The sequence below is a fragment of the Sebastes umbrosus genome, chromosome 14, assembly GCF_015220745.1.
Source record: "Sebastes umbrosus isolate fSebUmb1 chromosome 14, fSebUmb1.pri, whole genome shotgun sequence".
NCBI classification, from domain to species: Eukaryota; Metazoa; Chordata; class Actinopteri; order Perciformes; family Sebastidae; genus Sebastes; species Sebastes umbrosus.
The window spans coordinates 12,376,396-12,397,691 of record NC_051282.1 but is presented as its reverse complement, the minus strand read 5'-3'; the positions used below and the strand labels follow the sequence as shown (position 1 = coordinate 12,397,691).

At 39.5% G+C, this 21,296-nt stretch overlaps 2 protein-coding genes across 2 annotated transcripts in view; one reads left to right on the top strand and one right to left on the bottom strand.

Annotated features, from left to right (window-relative positions):
- Positions 1–45: 45 nt before the first annotated feature.
- LOC119502188 (phosphoinositide 3-kinase regulatory subunit 5-like) lies at positions 46–14,751 on the bottom strand. The gene is made up of 18 exons (XM_037793014.1): positions 14,512–14,751; positions 10,407–10,521; positions 9,762–9,862; positions 9,593–9,661; positions 8,248–8,386; positions 7,911–7,980; positions 7,529–7,709; positions 6,825–6,996; positions 6,632–6,700; positions 5,738–6,540; positions 3,843–3,968; positions 2,350–2,481; positions 2,162–2,255; positions 2,003–2,079; positions 1,816–1,909; positions 1,654–1,736; positions 1,442–1,560; positions 46–652 (listed from the first exon to the last, which is right to left on the bottom strand). Exons 2-18 carry the CDS (start codon positions 10,516–10,518, stop codon positions 505–507), a joined length of 2,589 nt encoding a protein of 862 aa, XP_037648942.1. The 5' UTR covers positions 10,519–10,521; positions 14,512–14,751; the 3' UTR covers positions 46–504.
- A 2,840-nt stretch (positions 14,752–17,591) lies between these two features.
- The window catches only part of ntn1b (netrin 1b), a 59,228-nt gene continuing 55,523 nt past the window's right edge, over positions 17,592–21,296 (top strand). Inside the window, exons 1-4 of the mRNA XM_037793171.1 lie at positions 17,592–17,846; positions 17,975–18,087; positions 18,249–18,291; positions 18,418–19,474. Of these exons, the coding sequence (XP_037649099.1) occupies positions 18,421–19,474 (1,054 nt within the window). The 5' untranslated portion in view covers positions 17,592–17,846; positions 17,975–18,087; positions 18,249–18,291; positions 18,418–18,420. The remainder of the gene's footprint in view (positions 17,847–17,974; positions 18,088–18,248; positions 18,292–18,417; positions 19,475–21,296) is intronic.

The window sequence follows — 21,296 nt, the reverse complement described above, 5'->3', positions numbered from 1 at the left end:
ACACACTGCCTTACTGTAACTGTGAGAACAAAGAATAGACAGAACTGACCAATTGAGGTATGATTTTATTGTGATTGTGTGACGTATAAAAACACAATGAAACCTATTTTCTGAAAAATGTAAAAAAGAAAAAAAAATGTTTTCAATGCTATTGCTTCAAAATAAATAGCTTATTTTACAACACTTTTTAAAAAAGAAAAAGAAAAAAAGGAGTTTAACTCTGTCATGGATCAACAGAACGTACTCAGTAGTAATCAAGTAATCAGTTTTATGCTACTGACAGCAGATAATTGACACAAGCCCTGCTCTGCAGATTCAGTCACACCCCTTCTTCTAATTACAATGTGACACATCAGCTACAGGACAAACCTGAAATATATGTGGGTTAATGTGTGTGTCAGCCTAATTATGAGTACTGTGTTACTGTTCAGTATCTACATTCTGCAGCCCGCGTTGCTTTGGTTTAAACATCAGTGGATTGGTTCAGTATAGAAAAAAAGTGTGTCAGGGATATGAGGCAGAGAAAGAGGTGATGGGGAGGCAGAGCAGAGAGCAGTAGGACGGGTGCAGAGGCTGGACTTGGCCAGGTGAGGGCTTGTAGGACCTCCAGTCTGAACTGCTTCCTGGTTTACAGCACAGAGACACCTCACACCTGCAGATACAGAAGGTACATTAGGAGAAATTCAGTGGTGGAAAGTTGATAAGTGCATTCAAATACTGTACTTAAGTATTTGCATTTTATCTTACTTTATACCTCTACTCCACTACATTCCAGATGGAAATATTCTACCTTTTACTTCACTACATTTATTTAAATATGAATATATCAGCTAACAACTATTTGCTATGTAAAGATATAGAGGAGTAATGTCTACCTGAGCAGAATATTAAGTCACTCTCCCTCTGTGTGTGTTGTAATCCGAGCTTCTCCTTGATTTGTTTACATTTTTGCCATGTGAGCGAGCCCTACTGGCTAGCTCACGGATGCCGCTCTGCACTGCTATCATACGGCGGTTACAGCTGATAGCGCCGTTCCGACTGGTGGCGCTATTGCGGAAGCGTAGCACCCACCCTCCGGTTCCCCCCCAGGTTAACACTAGCCCCTTTCACACTGCCTGTTCCAGGCGGGAATGTTGCACCATTATTCTTGCTGTTCTGTATGAAAGGTACAGAGACGCAATGGGGGGACAGGACTTTGGCTAGTTCGCTAATTCACCAAAGTCACACAATAGCACAAACAATCTAACCGATCGAGGCAGCGGTAGACCAGCATGCCCCGTGTTCTGCGAGGTAAAATGACTGTTTTTTTCAATGGAGTCTGGTGGCTTTGGCGAGAGCATAGATGGATAAGACGGCTTCAGTTTCCCGTCATAACGGGTCTGTCTCACGACAAGGTATGATGAAATGATACGATAGTCAGTCAGTGATGATGCTTTTGTACCTGGTGACACTTTGGATGAACTTCTTCTCATCCTGATCCAGACACACAGCGAAAGTTGTCCCATCTTCTCCACCGTTCACCCGCACCGTGTCCACCTTCTCCTCTGATATGGAGATGTGCTGCCAGAGCAGAGGGGAAGAGGAGTGTAAGGAGGGGGGGTTGTTTCAAGAGGTGCAGGAGATTATGTTTAGTGTTTAATTTCAATCCTTCACCTGGTTGTAGCCCTTTTTAGACTTGGAGCCCTGCCTCTTCAGGACTTCTGTCATTGTCAGCTGCAGACTTTCTATTCTTGAATCTGGACAGAGAAGATTTGATTTGCTTAGACATCACAATGCATTAATTTTACTGGCTACATGACTGACACTGTCACACACCTAGCTGCTCAGGTTTCCTGCAGGCTTTGTGAAGATTTATTGACGTGCAAACCATCTCTGTGTGGGTCCACTGACTCCTCCCGCTGACAGCCACCTGTAATGTAGACGAGGCAGATATAAAAATAGCTGCGGCTGTGTTATGGTTTGCGTTACGGGAAATCTGTCGACGTCAAAGCAGGAAGAATACCCTGTTGTAGTCAACACTTAGTGTTAAAGGGACAGCCTCACGCTCTTCATCAATGCCGAACCTTTTGCTTGCAGAACCTATAAATAGACACACATTAGAATATGTGTTTGTCTAGATGCTGTTGTGGCTGTCTGGGTGTCATGGGTGAGTGTGACTCACCCATGGCCTTAACGGCTCTGGTTCCAGCAGAGTGTCCGAGCTCAAGAGAGTGAATAAACACTTCCCTTCTCTTCTCTCCTCCAGCCAGGGTCAGCTGTGAAGAGGAAGAAACCAAAAAATGATTCAGGTGTTTACTGCGGTGAGAGACTGTGCATGTGTGTGTGTGTGTGTGTTTGTGCTCCTCTCACCTCGGCCTGGTAGAGCTGCACCAGAACAGGCTGGTCTGCATGTCGACAGTAATAAAGCACCAAGTCAGCCAGCAGTGGAAGACTCTCCACGCTGCCGCTGCTCACTGACTCATCGCCTTCCTTACAGGCTGTCTGCGTCACAGAGAACACTCATATCAGACAATATAGATTGTGATGAGGGATTTATGTGCACACAGTTACATCATAACACAGCTTTTAACAAACTAACACCTGGTGTGACGTATACAGACCCAGCATTTAATCATCTAATTTCATAATTAATTATCATTAGAAATATTACGTGTTTTCGGTGTAAAAGAATCACATGATTGTGTCTCTTGTCTGCAACTACATCAGAATAATGTCAAGGACTTTCTTGTGTCATTCTGCCACATAGATGTATTTTTGCATTGGTAACAATTCATTGTAAATAAGTCACAAGTTTCACTTTAAACGTCCAATGTGTAGGATTTAGGGGGATCTGTTAGTAGAAATGGAATATAATATTCATAACTATGTGTTCATTAGTGTATAATCACCTGAAACTAAGAATTGTTGTGTTTTAGTTAGCTTAGAATGAGCCCTTCATATCTTTCTGCAAATTGCAAAATCTGATCTGAGATCTGCAAAAACTTGAAAAAACTCTTGGGAGACCCGCAGTCCGACGACCTATCCTAACCTTGACTATTCGAGATCAATGCCTAACCTTAACCATCTCACAGGAGTTTCCCCCGTCTGCTGGTACCCTTCTAAACACCAACAGCAGGTCCTCTTCTCGGAGTCTACCATGTTGCTCTGCCATGTTTCTACAGTAGCCCAGAACGGACAAATCAAACACTGGCTCTAGAGAGAGCCTTTCACATTTTTATGTGACCTAAAGGCCACCGTAGTTCTCCGACATGCTTGGAAAGGGAGGGGTGAGCAGAGGGGTATTTGCTTGGTTGCAATCTGCAACCTCACCACTAAATGCCACTAAATCCTACACACTGCTCCTTTAAGGGACTGTATGAAAATTATTTGGGTGGGGAGGGGGGCTAAATCTTACATTTAATTTTATAAAATGATATATATATATATAAAAAGACCTTTCACAGTGTTATACCTTATAGTTAATATTTTCTTTCAGTATGATTGAACCAAGCAAATGCAGTGGTTTCAAGCACATTGCGGCTTGAGCATTGCAATCCCCCCCTCCCCAAACCCCTGAATCCACTTAGAAAAATGTACAATAAGCCTCACAAGGTAAGAATGAATCTGGGAAGAGAAAAAGTTAGTAGACTCTTTCCTGCTCTCAAATATTTTTTTTTCTATCCTCGCCCACATACATAACCCTTCCCCTTCTCTAACTCCTCTCCCACTTCTAATAATTTCCATACAGTCCCTAAGAGGAAGTCATTTAGGTGAAGTGAGTCAAAAGTCGTTGTTGTGTCAGCTACTCTCTTGACTTATTATGTGATGCACGGACCAGAGAAAGGTGCCAGTATGGAAGTTACCTGACAAAGGACGTCAGAGGACAGGCTGAGCAGACTGAGGACGTTCCTCTCGTACCAGGGGTCGATCATGCCCAACATCTGGGCTATATCAGTGGTACTGTCCTCCAGCACGCTGCCATTACACTCCTGACAGAATGAAATATTGAAAGGTGTTAATTCCTCAATCAAGGAAATACATAAATAACATTTCACGTCATTACAGATCGTTTCAACGGAATTGCATTGCCAGGCAACAGCTTGGGTCCATGACATCACACATACACTGAAACAGGAAATAAACTGGGCCACATTTAGAATGTTTAACCTTACAATTGTGAAATGGTCTATAGTTTCCTGTTAGCAGGTCTGTGAAATGACAGTACTATCTCTGCCACTTTCTAATGAGGCTTTCTTTATTATATAATTGTGTATTTTATTCACGGGGGTCGTGTGGTCACTTCATCTTATGTGATTTCTTTCTTGTATGTTGCTTAATGGCCCTTTTAAGCACTTTGTGACTCATGTCTGTGAAAAGTGCTATATAAATAAATGGATAGAATAGAATAAATTTTTACTTTATTAAGAGTTATTATTATTGGTTACATTATAAATTCTTCATAGATACGTTTTAAGCTATTCATTAAAACACCTCTTGGGTTGCCAGGTTGTAAAAAATCGATCTAACAGGTGTTTATACTCCTCCAACAGAACACACTTGTTTTTTTTAGCTCTTTAGTTCATCATGTGGACTCCTCCAATGAACTATTCTGACCTCTGACCTTCTGGAAAAGTGCTGCATAGCATTTGGATTCATTAACAACTTATTAACATTTGTAGCAACCTTTATTATTAACTTACTAACATGTATTATTACAAAGGACTCCCTAACTTGTGTTGTGTTGTGAGAAACCTGTGACCATCATTAGTATTTATTACACGACTTTGTTGAATACTCGATTCTGTTTGGTCAATCACGGCGTTCTACGGTCTGTTACTTCTTTGTCGTATACTGTTGCTATGTATAACAGACCGTTGCTATGGGAGCAGTTCGGACATCGGACTCTGGCGGACCGTTTTTGTGTCAAATTATTGATTTGTTACGTAAGTGGCCGTGTAATAAGCGGGATAATGTAAACCCGACAGGGCGATGCGGTCTTGCTTCGCCCTCTTATATCAATGCAAGACCCCTGCATTGTCAAGTCTGTTGTTATACTGAGAGCAGTTATAACAGCAGACTTGATAGCTTACCCTTTATTAATTACTTTATTAATGACTCACCAGCCAGAGAGATTTTTCACTAGGGATGCATCGATACAGTATCGGGTATTGGGCTGATACCGACTCAAATAGCCGGATCGGGTATCAGTGGCAATGGGGCCGATCTATTAAATTCAGTTCTATGTTTATATACTATATACATTATATACTGGAATTTTAGTTTTGACCAATTTGTTGCTGCTTTAAAAAGGTTTACCATTGAATTGTAATTCCTGTTAATTTTGAAGATCTTTTTACCAAGTTGCCGGTGTATGATTTATTATTTTATTAATAAATAATAATTCAGTAAATTTACATCAATTTATTTATTTGTTACACATTATTTTATACAGTTAAGACAGCAATATTTAAGTCAAGCCTGAACTTGTCCTACACATAAAAGAATGATCCCAGTCACTTCCACACAGTGAGGCATACACCTTATTAATTAAACACTGGTATCGGATCATCGTCCGATACCCAAAGCCCGGGTATCGGTATCGGTACTGAAAAAGTCTGATCGGTGCATCCCTATTTTTCACTATCTTGCAATCCAAAAGTTGTTGTAATTAATGTTTTTTATATATATATATACATATATATGTATGTATATGTATATATACATACAGGTAAAATGCGACAGAGACAGGTATTCTCACCACAGAGGCAGCAGCTTTGGTTGAACTTCCTGTCGGCCCTTCAGCCAGTGTGTGTCCTCCTCCTGTGCTTCCTATAGTTCTCCTTTTGGTGGGAACAAAGTAAAACTGCAGTTTGCACGTCTTGGTGAGTCGGGGACATTTACTCTCTTTCTGCTGCAGGTCGCTGTACGCCCTGGCCAGCCTGCCGGCTTCTTTGTCACCTCCAAACACCACCACTTTGACCAGGGTCGGCACCTCTACCACGTCGCCTTCGTCGCAGCTCAGGATCGGCCTCCTGCGGACGCACATGTGCTTCCGGGGGGAAAGAGGATCCGGGGCGGCAGTGGGTGCGTGCAGAGGGTGTTTGAGCTGTGAGACAGTTCTCTGGAAGTCTTTGATAATGTCACTACGGTAGCCCATACTGTGGACACGGCGGCAAATGCTCGGGCTCTTGAAAAGCAAGGAGAAGCGTTCCACGCCTAAGATGGATCTGGACTTCTTTTTGGGTTTCTTTCTAAGCTTTGGTTGGCTGTCAGTGTCCTCGTGTGTTGTCTCTTCACTGAAGTCACTTTCAAAGCCTGATGAGCCAGACAGCATGGAGGCAGACCAGCTGGAGGAGAGAGAGTAGTTAGAGTCCCTCGAGGAAGAGGATGCAGTGGAGATACGGTGGTTCTGAAACTCGTGGTCCATTTTGTTTCCCTCCACCTCGTCATCCTCATCCACACTGGTGTCATTATTATTGTCCTCGTCCATTTCTGTTTTCAGGAAGCAGTCTGAAAGTGAGTCCAGGTCGAACTGGCTTGCGAGAATGCCATTCAGAACATCTGCGTGAATGCAAAGAAGATTTGAGAGGTTTTTAAAGACAGATCTCTGGTGAATAATGCAGCTGTGTTTGGAGAGTTGTTAACTAATTACCAAAGTTGTCGTTTTCCCAGGAGCATGTGTGACATTTGGGGAAGGGCAGCGTGAAAGTTTTAACAGCCCCTAAAGAAAGGAGGTCAGGTTAATAAGGAAGCACTATACTGTCTCAGAACAACCTTGAAAAGCAGAAGATTCACTTCACATGTATCTATCTCCACTTTGTTCATGTTTATATTTTCTGTCTTACCAGTATCAGGGCAACCATCAGCTAGAGCAGGAACAGCGAGGCTCTCTCTGATCCTCTCCATGCTGTGTCGTAGACCTTGTCTAGCAGCACTGAGATCTGCTGTAGAGGCCGCTGTCTCCATGCGGTCAGTCACTGCCTCCATCAGCTGCTCCAGCTCCTCTGGCTGCTTTGTCTGGAGGAACAATCGGAAGTTACCCCATATACAGTATCGATTTAAGCAGCGTCTTTTCACACTTTATACATATATTTTGATATGTCCATTGTCATTTTATAGTTTCAAGTGGGTAGCATGTGACTCTGGTCACCTTTAAATTTGAACACCTGTTCTCACCAAACTACACACCCTGATAAAGACTTGTTGAGTCGAAACGCGTTAGTGGGCATTATCCATGGTTTAATAAAGGATTTTTTAATTCACAATAAGAGAGCCTCGGATGTTTTCCAGACTGCCGTCCAATACCAAGGACTTCCTGTTAAAGTAAGCTGGATCGTCACTGTTTTTTTTATCTGTATTTGACTACTTGCCCCATCCTTTAAGAGCACCTGTTTTTTTACTTCAGCATTTCCAACACTGTTTTTCCTGACCCAGTGCAGCACTTCCCATTTTTTCTTCACTATCTATGATTAGGAAGTTTGTTTTAGGAAGAAACTAGGTAAAAAAAAAAAAGAGGAATTGTTCATCCCAAATCCCATTGGTTGGTCACCTGCAGGACGGCGTGGAGCCCCTGCATGTCGTGATCGGTGCCCAGAGCGGCCTGAAAGGCGTGCAGGATGAGGACGGTGGTGACTTCTCTGCTGCTGGAGTGCTTGGTGCTGCTCAGCTGCTCCGAGACAGACAGGACCTCTGGAGGGACGTCCTCATCTGGGCTCACTAACAGCACCGTGCTAATAAAATACACACACACATACACCATCATATACAAGGAGAGCAATGATGTGAATGTCCTATGAAAAATGTCTCAAGATCTTAAGAGTTAACTGAAAATAAGGGTGTCATTTTTGAAGTGCCATAAAGATGTTCATGGTGTATGGAAATAGTAGCAATTTTGAGCTTGTTTTAATAGCTATTAATAGCTATGAACTTACATGGTTTTGGAGCAGTGAATCTCAGGGGAAATACCCTGCTCTGACCTCACCAGTCTTTGAAATGAAATACCTAAAACAAAAGCACAATTTAGTATCAGTGGGTAAACACTGCCCCCACATGGTCACACTGATACATGAAGAAGGCCTTCACAGGCCTGTCAGATGAACTCAAATACCCCCTCATCAACACCACCAGTCATGTTATAAATGTGACTAATATATACGTACAAAAAATGTTAACGTACAAGAACATCTTGGAATCACTGGTTTAAAACTATACTTTCCATACTTGAAAGAGAACAGTGAGGTGTCATTGGGCCTATTTCATTTGCAGTACCTGGTGCTCTGAGCTCCTTCTGGATGATATTCAGCAGGCGTTTACTGGCTGAGCTGCAGGGCTCAGGCCAGGCCAGGAAACTATGGAACAACAGGTAGGCCTCCTGCAGCATGTCACAGTCTGCAGCCACATGTGGAGCCTGAGAAGAAACAAGTAACCAGGTTAACCCTCTGAGACCCGCGGGATCGCCGATCCCGACCGACATTACTGTCTTTAAGAAGCTGTAGCGGGCTCAGTCTTAAAGCTAGAGTGAAGATACTGGTATCATATGAAACTAAAAAAACTAAATCCATTGGTACCAACCATGTCATGTTAACTTAGGTTAAATAACGCTCCAAATTTAGGCTAAGTTTTGGCAAGAAAAAATGGCATGACCATTTTCAAGGGGTCCCTTGACCTCTGACCTCAAGATATGTGAATGAAAATGGGTTCTATGGGTACCCACGAGTCTCCCCTTTACAGACATGCCCACTTGATAACTGATAATCACATGCAGTTTGGGGCAAAAACCATGCAGTTTTTAGTATGCAGCATAAATGTGTTATTTTCACCTATTCTAAAATGGTGAATTTAAATATTTCTGCATACTGGGGTCCCTAAACAGTCTTGGTATTACACAAATTAGATGATGTTACTCCCATACTAGCATTTCATATACTGTAGTGAGACCATTTTTTGAAACTTGACCTCACTGTACAAAATGACCTGTGGTGACCTCTAGGATAATCACAGCCTCATTAAACTTTACAACCACAAACTAGAGACCTAGGGCATTCAGAGGGTGGATGGCTTTTCTAGGTAGATTTACAATAAGGGGGTTTCTGAGCAGTTTCCAGAACAGAAGTGCTCGCAATCCAATCGCCGAAAAATGTAATACTTGCAGAAATCCCCAGATGTCAAAAGTTTTTGATACCAAATCACAGCATGGCTTCTTCTACGGTATTCCTCAAGGTGTCTTAATGTGGTATTTTGGAGGGATTATTGACATTTTTATCAATTCTCGAGTGGTAAAAAAAAAAGTTAAAGTTGGCGACAAATCTGTGTAACAAATCGTATGAACCCAAAAACAACTTATGAGACATAATAGCGCATGGGGATGGCCATCAAATACTTCTATCATAATGTTCTAAGCCCTTATACACTTTCATAACTTATATTTGCCTCTGATTTATGACTAGAACAACTTCCCACAGTGCTGAGTTGCATCTCAAATGAATCTTCAGGTTCCCAGCTTTCAGATGATGTACACCACTTCTATGTGACATGTCCTGCTGACCTGCTATATCTAACAAATTGGAAGAGTCTGTGCTTGTTCCTCTCCTGATTATTAATGACACACACTCACTTTAAGGAGGGTTGAAGAGAACAGGAGAGTGAGGGGCACCACCAGCTCATACCGACACTGATCTAGCACCTGTAAAAGATAGAAAAATCATGAATTGAAACACGCTGTCATTCCTCAAAATTAACCTGAACAGTTTGGATGAAAGGATGTCTGTTTTTCAGCTTTTGACCTCCTTTGTTTTCTTCAGTATTTTCTGTAGAAGGATGAGGAAGTTGTGGGGATCTCTCTTCACAAGTTCCTCCAAACACCAGCGGTTTATGCACAGCCCAGCTGGTCAGACAGACAGAAACGCACAACTTATTTCTCCTTTTAGGTTTCACTCTGATAACACTCTCTAATCACACTATTTAGACACACAAGTTCACAACTAATACTAGAAAGGCGCAGAGTGAAAGAAAAAATGATTACGCCACTTTCTCTGGTTATCAAAGATCTAAATTATTTCAGTAAGTCTTTCAAAATTACATTAACCAAGACGATACTCCTCCATACTGTGTGTCACCACTTTCAATTCCTATTTGTCTCTATAAGAAGGACATTATGTTCCCAAGTGGTTCGCTGGGTGCGTTTTTTGATGATTAAACAGGTTAAAAATGTACTTATTGCCTCCGTCATTCAATTAATATTTCAGTGAAGTTCAACAGCAGCATGTCAGGACATATACAATCTGTTTTAAACATCTGTTTTCACATATCATCTGTACTTATTGCCACATATATTTCTGGTGTAAATTGAGGAACTAATTTATGTTATGCTTTCTGCATTGCTTATGTAATGTGTTACTGTTAAAGGCAGGAATGGGACTGGGTCTTACCGTTCCAGAGTTGTTTGTCAGGCGTGTCGAGACCCAGGCCACAGAGGCAACGCTCGAGGACATGCTGGATACGATCCTCCGTGCACGAGCTCTGCTCCATCTTTGGCATCATCTTCTGCATAGGCATCGCAGCATCCACAGAAAATAAACCAAAAGGAAGTCCCGAAATAAAAACAAGAATTACAACCTATTATTCTGTTCCGGTAAACCAATATATTATGTCCATTCAGTAGTCCAAACTTCCTGTTATTGCTGTCACCAACACTTTATAATCATTATTGTTCCTCTCAAGAGACAATCAAACCTAATTCAGAGTAACAACAACAAGCAGAGATGAAAAAACAAATGTCCACCGCACACACGTCAAGGGCAGAAAATACAGCCTGTCACTTCCTACTGAAACCAGTGAGTCACAGACTGTGTGAGCGGACCGGAGATGAGTTGGTCGAAAACAGAAGCCACAGTTTCTGCCACTTCTACTTCATTCTTAAATTCAGCTGCTGACACCACATTTCATGACTCAAAGTTGGATGGAAATGAATCTAACTAAAGGGCAACTTCCCATTTGATCCTGATTGGTCGTATTAACAAGCGAAGACGAGTATCTAAGTGTTTTATAGTAAAGACTGTAAAAGTCAGTCAAAATGAAAGAATAATTCAACGATGTAAAAGCAAGAAACCCCGACCGAGTACAACAGTTATGAACAAAATATATTTGGAATTTGCTCACTACAAATCACATGGCACCTGTGGTTAGGGTGCACACGCACTTGATGACAAACAAGTAAAACCACACTGACCACACTATGAAATGGACACTTTTGGAAACAATAACATTTCATTGGGGTGATTAAAGGCCTTTTTCCAAGGCATGGCATGTTTCAATGCCTACTGTGATTAATTTAAAAAGAAGAAAATCAAATAAGACTGCCATAAGACATCCCTCTTGATGAGAAAACAGATTTTCCTCCTGTAGTATATTTGGCTTCCAGGATGTCCATGTGGATACGGAAGCTGCAAATGTGCCCAGCTGTGCCAGATGTGTCACTGTGGTCAGTGTTGAATAATGTGTAGTGACAGGACTGGAAAACTGGGGTCACCTGTGCCCGTCAAAACAGGAAAAAGGCTTCCCGGGAAGCATTGATGCAATGTTTGGATGGGACAGGGGGGGACGAACTGCATCTTACTACTTACTACAGTAGTAGAAATATATATGAGTGTGTGCACAGTATAATAACAGAGCAGTGGTAACCCTTCATTAACACACTCAGTCATGTTCCAAATGTGTTCATTTCAATTGATTTAAAAGTGGATAACTGGATGCTATTTAACACTATTAACTCAATAAAAGGAGATTTTGTTACAATATTTTACAAAATATTTTATACTTATATGATTTAAATATTTCTACTTACAATTTAACTGTCAGTGTTTGGTTGGTTGGTTGGTCAAGTTTGCACTTGCAACTTATTTGTTAGCTGTAGCAGCTACGTTTCAACCATTTATCCATTACTTTAAGGTAACTAATTCAACTGTTTATCCATTACTTTAAGCTAGCTATTAGCTGTTTATCAGTAATTTTAAGGTAACGAATCCAACTGTTTATTCATCACTTTAAAGGTCCCATATTGTAAAAAGTGACATTTTCATGGCTTTTATATTATAAAGCAGGTTTAAGTTCTATATAAATACTGTAAAAGTATCGAAACGTCTAATCCACAGAGAAATACACAGAGCCCGTATTCAGAAACTGAGCTTTTGAAACAAGCCGTCAGGATTTCTGTCCATTTGTGATGTCACAAATCTACAATATTTAGACCATTTCAAAGTTTTAAACGTAAACATTCTAAATGGGTCCCAGTTTATTTCCTGTTGCAGTGTATGTGAATGACATCAGCTGACAGGAAGTAAACATGGACCCAAGCTGTTTCCTAGCAGCACAATTATGTTACAATTCAATTGAAATGTACTAAAACGGAGCGTTTGAGACAGAGGGTAAATACAGGTATATTCAAGCCGACAGTATGAGGAAAATAAAGTTTTTTTTAAACATTAAAGTATGTAAACATGTTCTAGTAGAAACCCAAAATACAAGTAAGAACCTAAAAATGAGCATGATATGGGACCTTTAAGGTAGCTATTAGCTGTTTATCCATTACTTTAAGCTAATTATGTCAACTGTTTATTACTTTAAGCTAACGCTAACTATTTTAACTGCACATTTCTATTTAGCTAACTTAGCAAGCTAATGTAACTGTTTCAACTTTTTATCCATTACTGTAAGCTAACGTAAACTATTTCAACTGTTTCAATACAGTTACAGTTTTCAATTCAACACTTTATCTAACTTATTCATTGTGTTTAGCTAGCTTACTATTCCTCTTCTCTAATGCTTAACGTTGGTATTCTCTGCTTACTTGCTAACGTTATAGTTTCCACATACTCTCAGTTGCAATATGTGGTGTTCAGCAGTTCCAGCTGAGTTAATATGTGGATTTATTTCCTTTATCTTTATCTTTATCTTTTATTGGGATCTCCATTAGCTGTGGCTGAAGCCCAGCTATTCTTCCTGGAGTCCACTTAAATCACTTTGAACTGTTATGCTACATTTCAGTACACAATCACATTACAATCTTTACCAACAATGACCACAACATCAAAAGCGACAGCAACAAAACACAACAATATTCAAGACACAACCCAACACACAACACAGGACCTAGGTTCAAGTTAATACTATTCAAAGAGTATAGTGGTAAATATGATTCATTAGTGGTTGGACCATATAGCATATTATGTCAAAATACAAAAACACACAAAAACAGAACAAGCAACAACTTCTTTTACCAAAAATATTAACAGGATTTTGTATTTATCCAACATTAAACCTTTTATTTTATTATTATTTTTTTTTTTAAGTAATTTTTTGGGGGCATTTTTTAGCATTTTATTGACAGGACAGTGGATAGAGTCTTGGAAAGGGGGGAGAGAGAGAGAGATGACATGCGTAAAGGGCCACAGGCCAGATTCGAACCTGGGCCACCGCGGCTAGGACTGAGTCTTTGCCATATATGGGCGCCCGCTCTATCAACAGAGCTAACCAGGCGCCCCATTAAACCTTATATGATTTGATGTTAGCTAAATATCAGCAGGCACAGAGAGTTGTTCAGCTAGGAGATGTTTTTTCAATCATAAAAAAACTGCAGAAGTAACTTGCCCCCGGCTGGGAATCACTGTAGTAGATTAATGTTACCTTTAGTATAGAAATGTCAGGGTTTATCTCATGACAGGCTATAAAGTGATGATATTCAGCCAAAATAGTTGCACCAGTCTAACAGTAAAATAACTTTAAGCTCCTGAACAACAAAGCATGAAATGACTACATGCACATACACCATACAGTAAACCATGAAGACAAGCATTATGTGCAGCAGCTCTGTGCTCTGAACTACCTGCATATCCAGCTGCTGCAACCAAGCCAATTCAATCAATTGTCCACTGAGGAAGCAGGTGTTAACTCCATTGTGTTGTCAGGGTATATTGTTCAGCCCTGCTATGCAAACTTGACTGCAAAAAACACTGAGCTCTGCTGTGGCCTCTTTAAACATAAAGATTATTTAATGTTGCTTTAATGCGCAAAGATAAGAGATAAGATAGGGGAATAAGAGATGACACTGCCAGATGTAGCCTATACAGCTGCCCTCTACAAGATAAAGACAGCTTCAATATATTTATCACTTTATCTTTCAATAAAGAAAAACATGAAATAGTGAGACTAAATAATCTATTAAATACTTTGCAAAAACAAACTTTAAGCTGTATAATTCTGCATGCACTGATAATGCTTCAGCAGCTTTGAAACGAAGGGGAACAGGAAATCTGCAGAGCTTGAACAACACTTTGCAGTTAGATCTGATGGAAGTTGTGCAATAGAGGCTTGTTCCTACTCGTGAGAGTGAGTATATGACATGGTAAAACAAATAAGAAATGGCTCATCTGTTCAACCTTAGACATGCATGGGACATAATGATACAGATACATACTGTAAACATGTTAGAGCATAAAAAAAGATTAAAAATGAAGGAGTAAGAGACATAAGTCTTACCTATCTACTGCAGTTATCAGTGTCCTAGATCATCCCAGATTAGATCACAGCTGAACCACAGCAGCAGCGGAGGGTAGAAATACAAAGACCACATCCTCCTGTGTTGGTGCTTTTCAAAAATAGACCCTCCTGACTAGAGAGTCAGAGAGCATGTGCTGCAAAACAGGAACTGAATGAGTTTTTAGGCTGAGGTGGTTTTCATACTGTAAGCCAATCTACTAATGCGGTACAGTAGGAGGAGTCTTTTATATGACACATGAGCTTGTTTAGAACAACAACAAGTAAATACAGAGACCTGTTTCTATGGTAATGTTCCTGAACCTAACTGTGCACACAGAGATCTTTGACTTGTAGTTAGGCTACATTATGTTTCATATAAGTCTCTACACCAGTGGTTCCCAACCTGGGATCCGGGCCCCCCTTAGGGAGCGATTACTTGCTGGATAATTTTCTTCAAGGAAAATAGGTTGGGAACCACTGGGCTACAACGTAGTTATTGTTAATAACAATATGTCCATAATTTAGGTTTGTACCAAACATCAACCGACCATCTTTCCTCACACATAAAGAACAATTTGTGCTGCGCAGCATTAATGTAACTAACCTGTTTTGAAAAACAAAAAGTAAAGTAATCATACAAACTAAAGATTTCACCTCCCTTATCTAGGGGTATCTATATGCAAAATGGACCAGTTAAAGATCTTTATAGTGAGCTGCTGTTTAGGCATATTCAGGAATCTGTTCCAAAGTCAAATCACCTCACATTTGTCTCTGATGTTTATCACCACTGATGGCAACAACTGGCAAATCAGTAAATGTAAAGTAAATGCAAAGTGAGTCTTTGTATTTTCTAGGGTTGTCCCGAATACCATTTTTTGGGCTTCGAAGCTTCGGTGAGAAATATTCGAAGGTATTCAAAGCTTTGCGGAGCAGCGCAGCAGGCTTACATGTTCTTCTGTCTGTCTGTCTCCATCTCCTCTGTTTCAGGGCCGCTGCCGCGCTACTGTACACACACTCACCTCTACACAAAACAAACAGTGATATCCATCTGAGAATAACTAATAATAATTCATGTTTAATATGAATAATGAATAATGTTGTGGGATTATTCCTTATTTCATGGGCTATTTGGGGATTTATACCTTATTATTGTATACTTAAAAAAAAAGAAAAAGGATTTGAATACTGATTTGGAGGTTGATTACCATGGCAATGGTCAAAGCTTCAAAGCTTCGAAGCATTTGGGTCAGCCCTAGTATTTTCACAGGACAAAGTGCTCAGAACGGCTTTCGTTGCCATCCACTGCCATGTATTTTTATTAAAATGATTTCTAAGTGTTCTACCTTTTAAATTAAAGTTTACATGAAAGTTTTAAACTAGTCTTATGTATATATATATATATACATATATATATATATGTATATATATATATATATATATATTAAAAAAAGGCTGATGGGATACTTATCCTGGGAGATGTATACAGTAAAATTAAACTATATATATATAATTAAATTGTGTTATTTGAGCCCAAATGATTTGGAAAATAACAATGACTTAATGACTCTCTCTCTCTCGCCTTGTTCAGATGGGCTGTTTGCCTCATTTGTGTGTTATGTTGCAACATAACAATTTGTTGTGCAACAAATTTACTTCCACATGCAAATTGTGCAGAAATGTGTATTAAATTACCGCAACATGACAAACAGAAATAAAATGAATTTGTGAGGCAGATGTCATGTATTTAAGGCCAATTAATGAAGCTATAAATAAACGTGTTACTATTTTTTTTTATCTTGAAATTGGCACAAATGAAGTGTATTTTTTTTTTTTTAACATGTAGTTCCAACCCATTGCCTTTAGTTGTGTCATAAATTACAGAAGTACTGGTCTGAAATATTATGTGAAATGGAAAAGATATTTGATAAGGATTTAAAAATGAATCCAATGTCTTTGATTTTAGGAATCCCAAGTACAAATATAACTACTGCAGCCAACAAAAGGTTATATAACATTCTTACGTTTGCTGCTAGAAAAAATATATTACTACAGTGGATTAGTGATAAGAAACCCTCTGTTCAAGGCTGGCGAAAAGTCATATTTGAGATGGTCCCTTTGGAATATCTCACAAATATTCTACATGCCAAAGAAGATCAGTTCCACAATATTTGGCAGCCCTATCTGAATTATATTGGACCTGATCTCTCCTCCATTATCTCACAAGGAGTCTCTTGAACATGAACTCATATATCCTGTGATTTCCCTGCACTATGGACTATTTCCTATGACCTCCTATATAATTTCACAGTATTTTACAGTTAATTTACTGTTTAAAGATACATTATATAGCTGCTTTTCACTTTTCTTTTACATTATCCTACTGATTTGTTTTAATGCACTATTTAGGTTGTATTTTTTACATACATTTTAATAAACATTATTTTTTGCCTAGATGAATAGACTTAGCAGGTTACAGACATAGGAATAGTCACACTGAATACAATTAAAGGCACTTGTTAGGAAAAAGGATATAATAGACTTTGTTGACACTTTTCCCAAAATGTGTGTCTGTAGCTGGCTACAAGCACAGAATGCAAACCATAACAACATGTGAGTGAAGAACAATAAAGCTAATTCACTGATTTTACAATCATGTACAATGTACAAGCCTCAGAATTAAAAAAATACTGCATGAAACAGTTACTGATGATACTTTAGACAGTCGATCAGCAGTATCTGTATAAGTGCTGTTTTTTAAGAATGCATTAAAGCGTAATTTAACAGGTTTTCTTTTATATTAACAGTAAAGCACTTTTATTAGCAATAACAGGTTAATACTGTTGAAATCCTGCTATAAATTAACAGCAATTGTTTACAGTGAAGCTATAAATAAACGTGTAACTTTTTTTTTTAATCTTGATATTGGGACAAATGAAGTGTATTTTTTTTAACATGTAGTTCCAATGATCTACCACCAGATGTCGCCGCTCCCTCTGCGCAGAGACACTGAAAAGGGTCCGACTCCTCTCCTCTGAATGAGTGGACCCCCTTTTCTCTCCCATTATAACAGAGAGGGAATGGGACAGACAGAGATAGAGGTGGGCAGAGGTGTGACTGAGAGGACAGGCAGAGGCAGAGGGAGACTCAGAGCCAGCTGGGCTTTTGCCATATCTGATTTTTATTTAGGGAATTTCAAAAGCTGAAGTACTATAGCTAGTTAGTTTTTTCGTGCGGATAGGTTGCTCTCCAAATATCTTAGAGGAGTTGTGTGCTTCTCTCTTCCAGACTGAGCAGTTTTTATTTGGAGGTATAGTGTCCTGGGTTTCCTTTGCATCGTAAGGATATTTCATTCACATTTTGTTACAAGTTTTCCATCTCTCTCAGATCATTTGCTGTATTTTTTTTTTTATACTTTTATGCTTTTTTGCTTTTCTGATTATTTTGTCTCCTTTTACATTTTCAGTGAATGAGTCCCTGCGGTGTGGCTCTCCAAATTCTTAGGAGTTGTGCTTCTCTCTTTCAGACTGAGCAGTTTTTATTTGGAGGTATAGTGTCCTGGGTTTCCTTTTTTGCCTTGTAAGAATATTTCATTCACATGTTGTTACAAGTTTGTCAATCTCTCACAGATCATTTGCTGTATTTTGTTTTATACTTGTCTTGATTTTGCTTTTTTTTTTTTGCTTTTCTGATTATTGTGTTGCTCTCCAAATTCTTAGTTGTGTTCTTCTCTCTTTCAGGCTGAGCAGTTTTATTTGGAGGTCCTGGGTTTCCTTTTGCCTTGTAAGAATATTTCATTCATTCACATTTTGTTACAAGCTTTCCATCTCTCTCAGATCATTTATTTGCTTTATACTTGTCTTGATTTTTTTCTTTCTGATTATTTTTGTCTCCTTTTCCATTTTTCAGTGAATGAGGAGTCCCTGCAGTGCTCGGATTACAATGCAAAGGATGGCTGTGGAGGTTTGGCTCACCTTGGTGACAGTGTGCTTGCTGACCGAGGGGGTCTTTGGAGGATACGGTCTGAGCATGTTCGCCGCTCAGTCCTCTCCACCGGACCCGTGCTACGACGAGAACGGAAACCCTCGCAGATGCATCCCGGACTTCGTCAACTCCGCCTTTGGCAAGGACGTGCGCGTCTCCACCACCTGCGGAAACCCGGCCGCCAGGTACTGCGTGGTGACCGAGAAGGGAGAGGAGAAAGAGAGGACTCGAGACTGTCACACCTGCGACGCTTTGGACCCCAAGAAGTCCCATCCACCTGCGTATTTAACAGACCTCAACAACCCGCACAACCTCACCTGCTGGCAGTCGGAGAACTACGCGCAGTACCCGCAGAACGTCACGCTCACCTTGTCGCTGGGGAAAAAGTTTGAAGTCACCTATGTGAGTCTGCAGTTCTGCTCACCAAGACCTGAGTCCATGGCCATATACAAGTCCATGGACTACGGCAAGTCGTGGGTGCCATTCCAGTATTACTCCACGCAGTGCAAGAAGATGTACAACAGGCAGAATAAAGCGGTGATAACGAAGCAGAACGAGCAAGAAGCCATCTGTACGGACTCCCACACTGACATGCATCCTCTCACAGGTGGGTTAATTGCTTTTAGCACCCTGGATGGGAGGCCTTCTGCACACGACTTCGACAACTCTCCGGTGCTGCAGGACTGGGTGACGGCCACCGACATCAAGGTGGTGTTTAGTCGGTTGCACACTTTCGGAGACGAGAACGAGGACGACTCGGAGCTGGCCAGAGACTCGTACTTCTACGCGGTGTCCGACCTGCAGGTGGGTGGGAGATGCAAGTGCAACGGGCACGCGTCGAAGTGCGTGAAGGACCGAGAGGGAAATCTGGTGTGCGAGTGTAAACACAACACTGCAGGACCGGAGTGCGACAGGTGCAAACCCTTCCACTATGACCGACCATGGCAGAGAGCTACAGCCAGGGAGGCCAACGAGTGTGTCGGTAAGAGCATCCACACACCTCTCTTTTACATGTCCTTCACTGTGGAATCACTTTATTATTATTATTTTTTATACTTTATTTTTTTCCCCTTTTTTCAAGGCTGTTTTCATATATGCAATCCACTGTTTGTAATTACAATAGTTTATAAACCAACTTTTAATTAGATGAGCTTACAGACAAACCCATCAAGTACACTAGTGAAAAAAACCTCAACATACAAAACCAGTAAAAAAAAAAATAACAATAATAATAATGACAAAAAGAAAGAGTAGAGTTAAAAAAACAACAACAACAAAGCAAAAAAAAAAAGGTTTTCATATATGCAATCCACTGTTCTGTAATTACAACAGTCTATAAATCAACTTTTAAGTAGTAAAATGTAAACAAAGTTGCACTTGAGGTGTATATTGCATCAAGGATATATTGCACAGATAAATGTATTCATATGAGCTTACAGACAAACCCATCAAGTACACTATAGTGAAAACAACCTCAACATTCAAAACAAAAACAAAACCAGGAAAAGAAATAACAATAATAATGATGACAAAAAGAAAGAGTAGAGTTAAAAAAACAACAACAAAGCAAACAAAAAAAAAAAGTTTTCATATATGCAATCCAACTTTTAAGTACACTGTTAAGAATTTCCCAGTAAAATAACAGTAAAGAACTGGCAGCAGGGTTGCCTTTATGTTACTGTAAAATTAACATTATTATACTGTCGCTGAAATTTACAGCTTTGTACTATTATTGAAAAATACAGTTTGAACTTTATTAACTTCACAGTATTTTACAGTTAATTTACTGTTTAAAGATACATTATATAGCTGTTTTTCCACCTTTCTTTTACATTATCTTACTGATTTGTTTTAATGCACTATTTAGGTTGTATTTTTTACATACATTTTAATAAACATTATTTTTGCCTAGATGAATAGACTTAGCAGGTTACAGACATAGGAATAATCACACTAAATACAATTAAAGGCACTTGTTAGGAAAAAGGCTATAATAGACTTGTTGACACTTTTCCCAAAATGTCTGTCTATAGCTGGCTACAAGCACAGAATGCAAACCATAACAACATGTGAGAGAAGAACAATAAAGCTAATTCACTGATTTTACAATCATGTACAATGTACAAGCCTCACATGCGCAGATCAGGTCCCAGAATTAAAAAAATACTGCATGAAACTGTTACTGATGATACTTTAGACAGTTGATCAGCAGTAAAGTGCTGTTTTTTAAGAATGCGTTATAGTTCAGTTAAAAAACGGCCTATGAGCGTAATTTAACAGGTTTTCTTTTGTATTAACAGTAAAGCACTGTTATTAGCAATAACAGGTTAATACTGTTGAAATCCTGCTGTAAATTAACAGCAATTGTTTACAGTGTTGATGAGCTTACAGACAAACCCATCAAGTACACTATAGTAAAAACAACCTAAACATTCAAAACCAAAACAAAACCAGGAAAAGAAATAACAATAATAAGAATGACAAAAAGAAAGAGTAGAGTTAAAACAGCAACAACAACAAAGCAAACAAAAAAACAACAAAAAAAACAAAACACACATAACAAACCCCCCCCAAAAAAACAATAATAGTGCAAAAATACGAGAGTAATAATAAATTAAATCAACAAATAAGTTAATAGAAAATAAAAAGGGGGGGAGCGCAAATATATAGTAATATTATTTACATGGGCACACATATGCATCTTCCTTAATGTGAAGTCACCTCCAAGCATATGTATGTGTGCATGCCTGTTAACCCATGTAACTATATTTTTCCTTCTGTTAGACTCCATCTCTTCTCAAAAA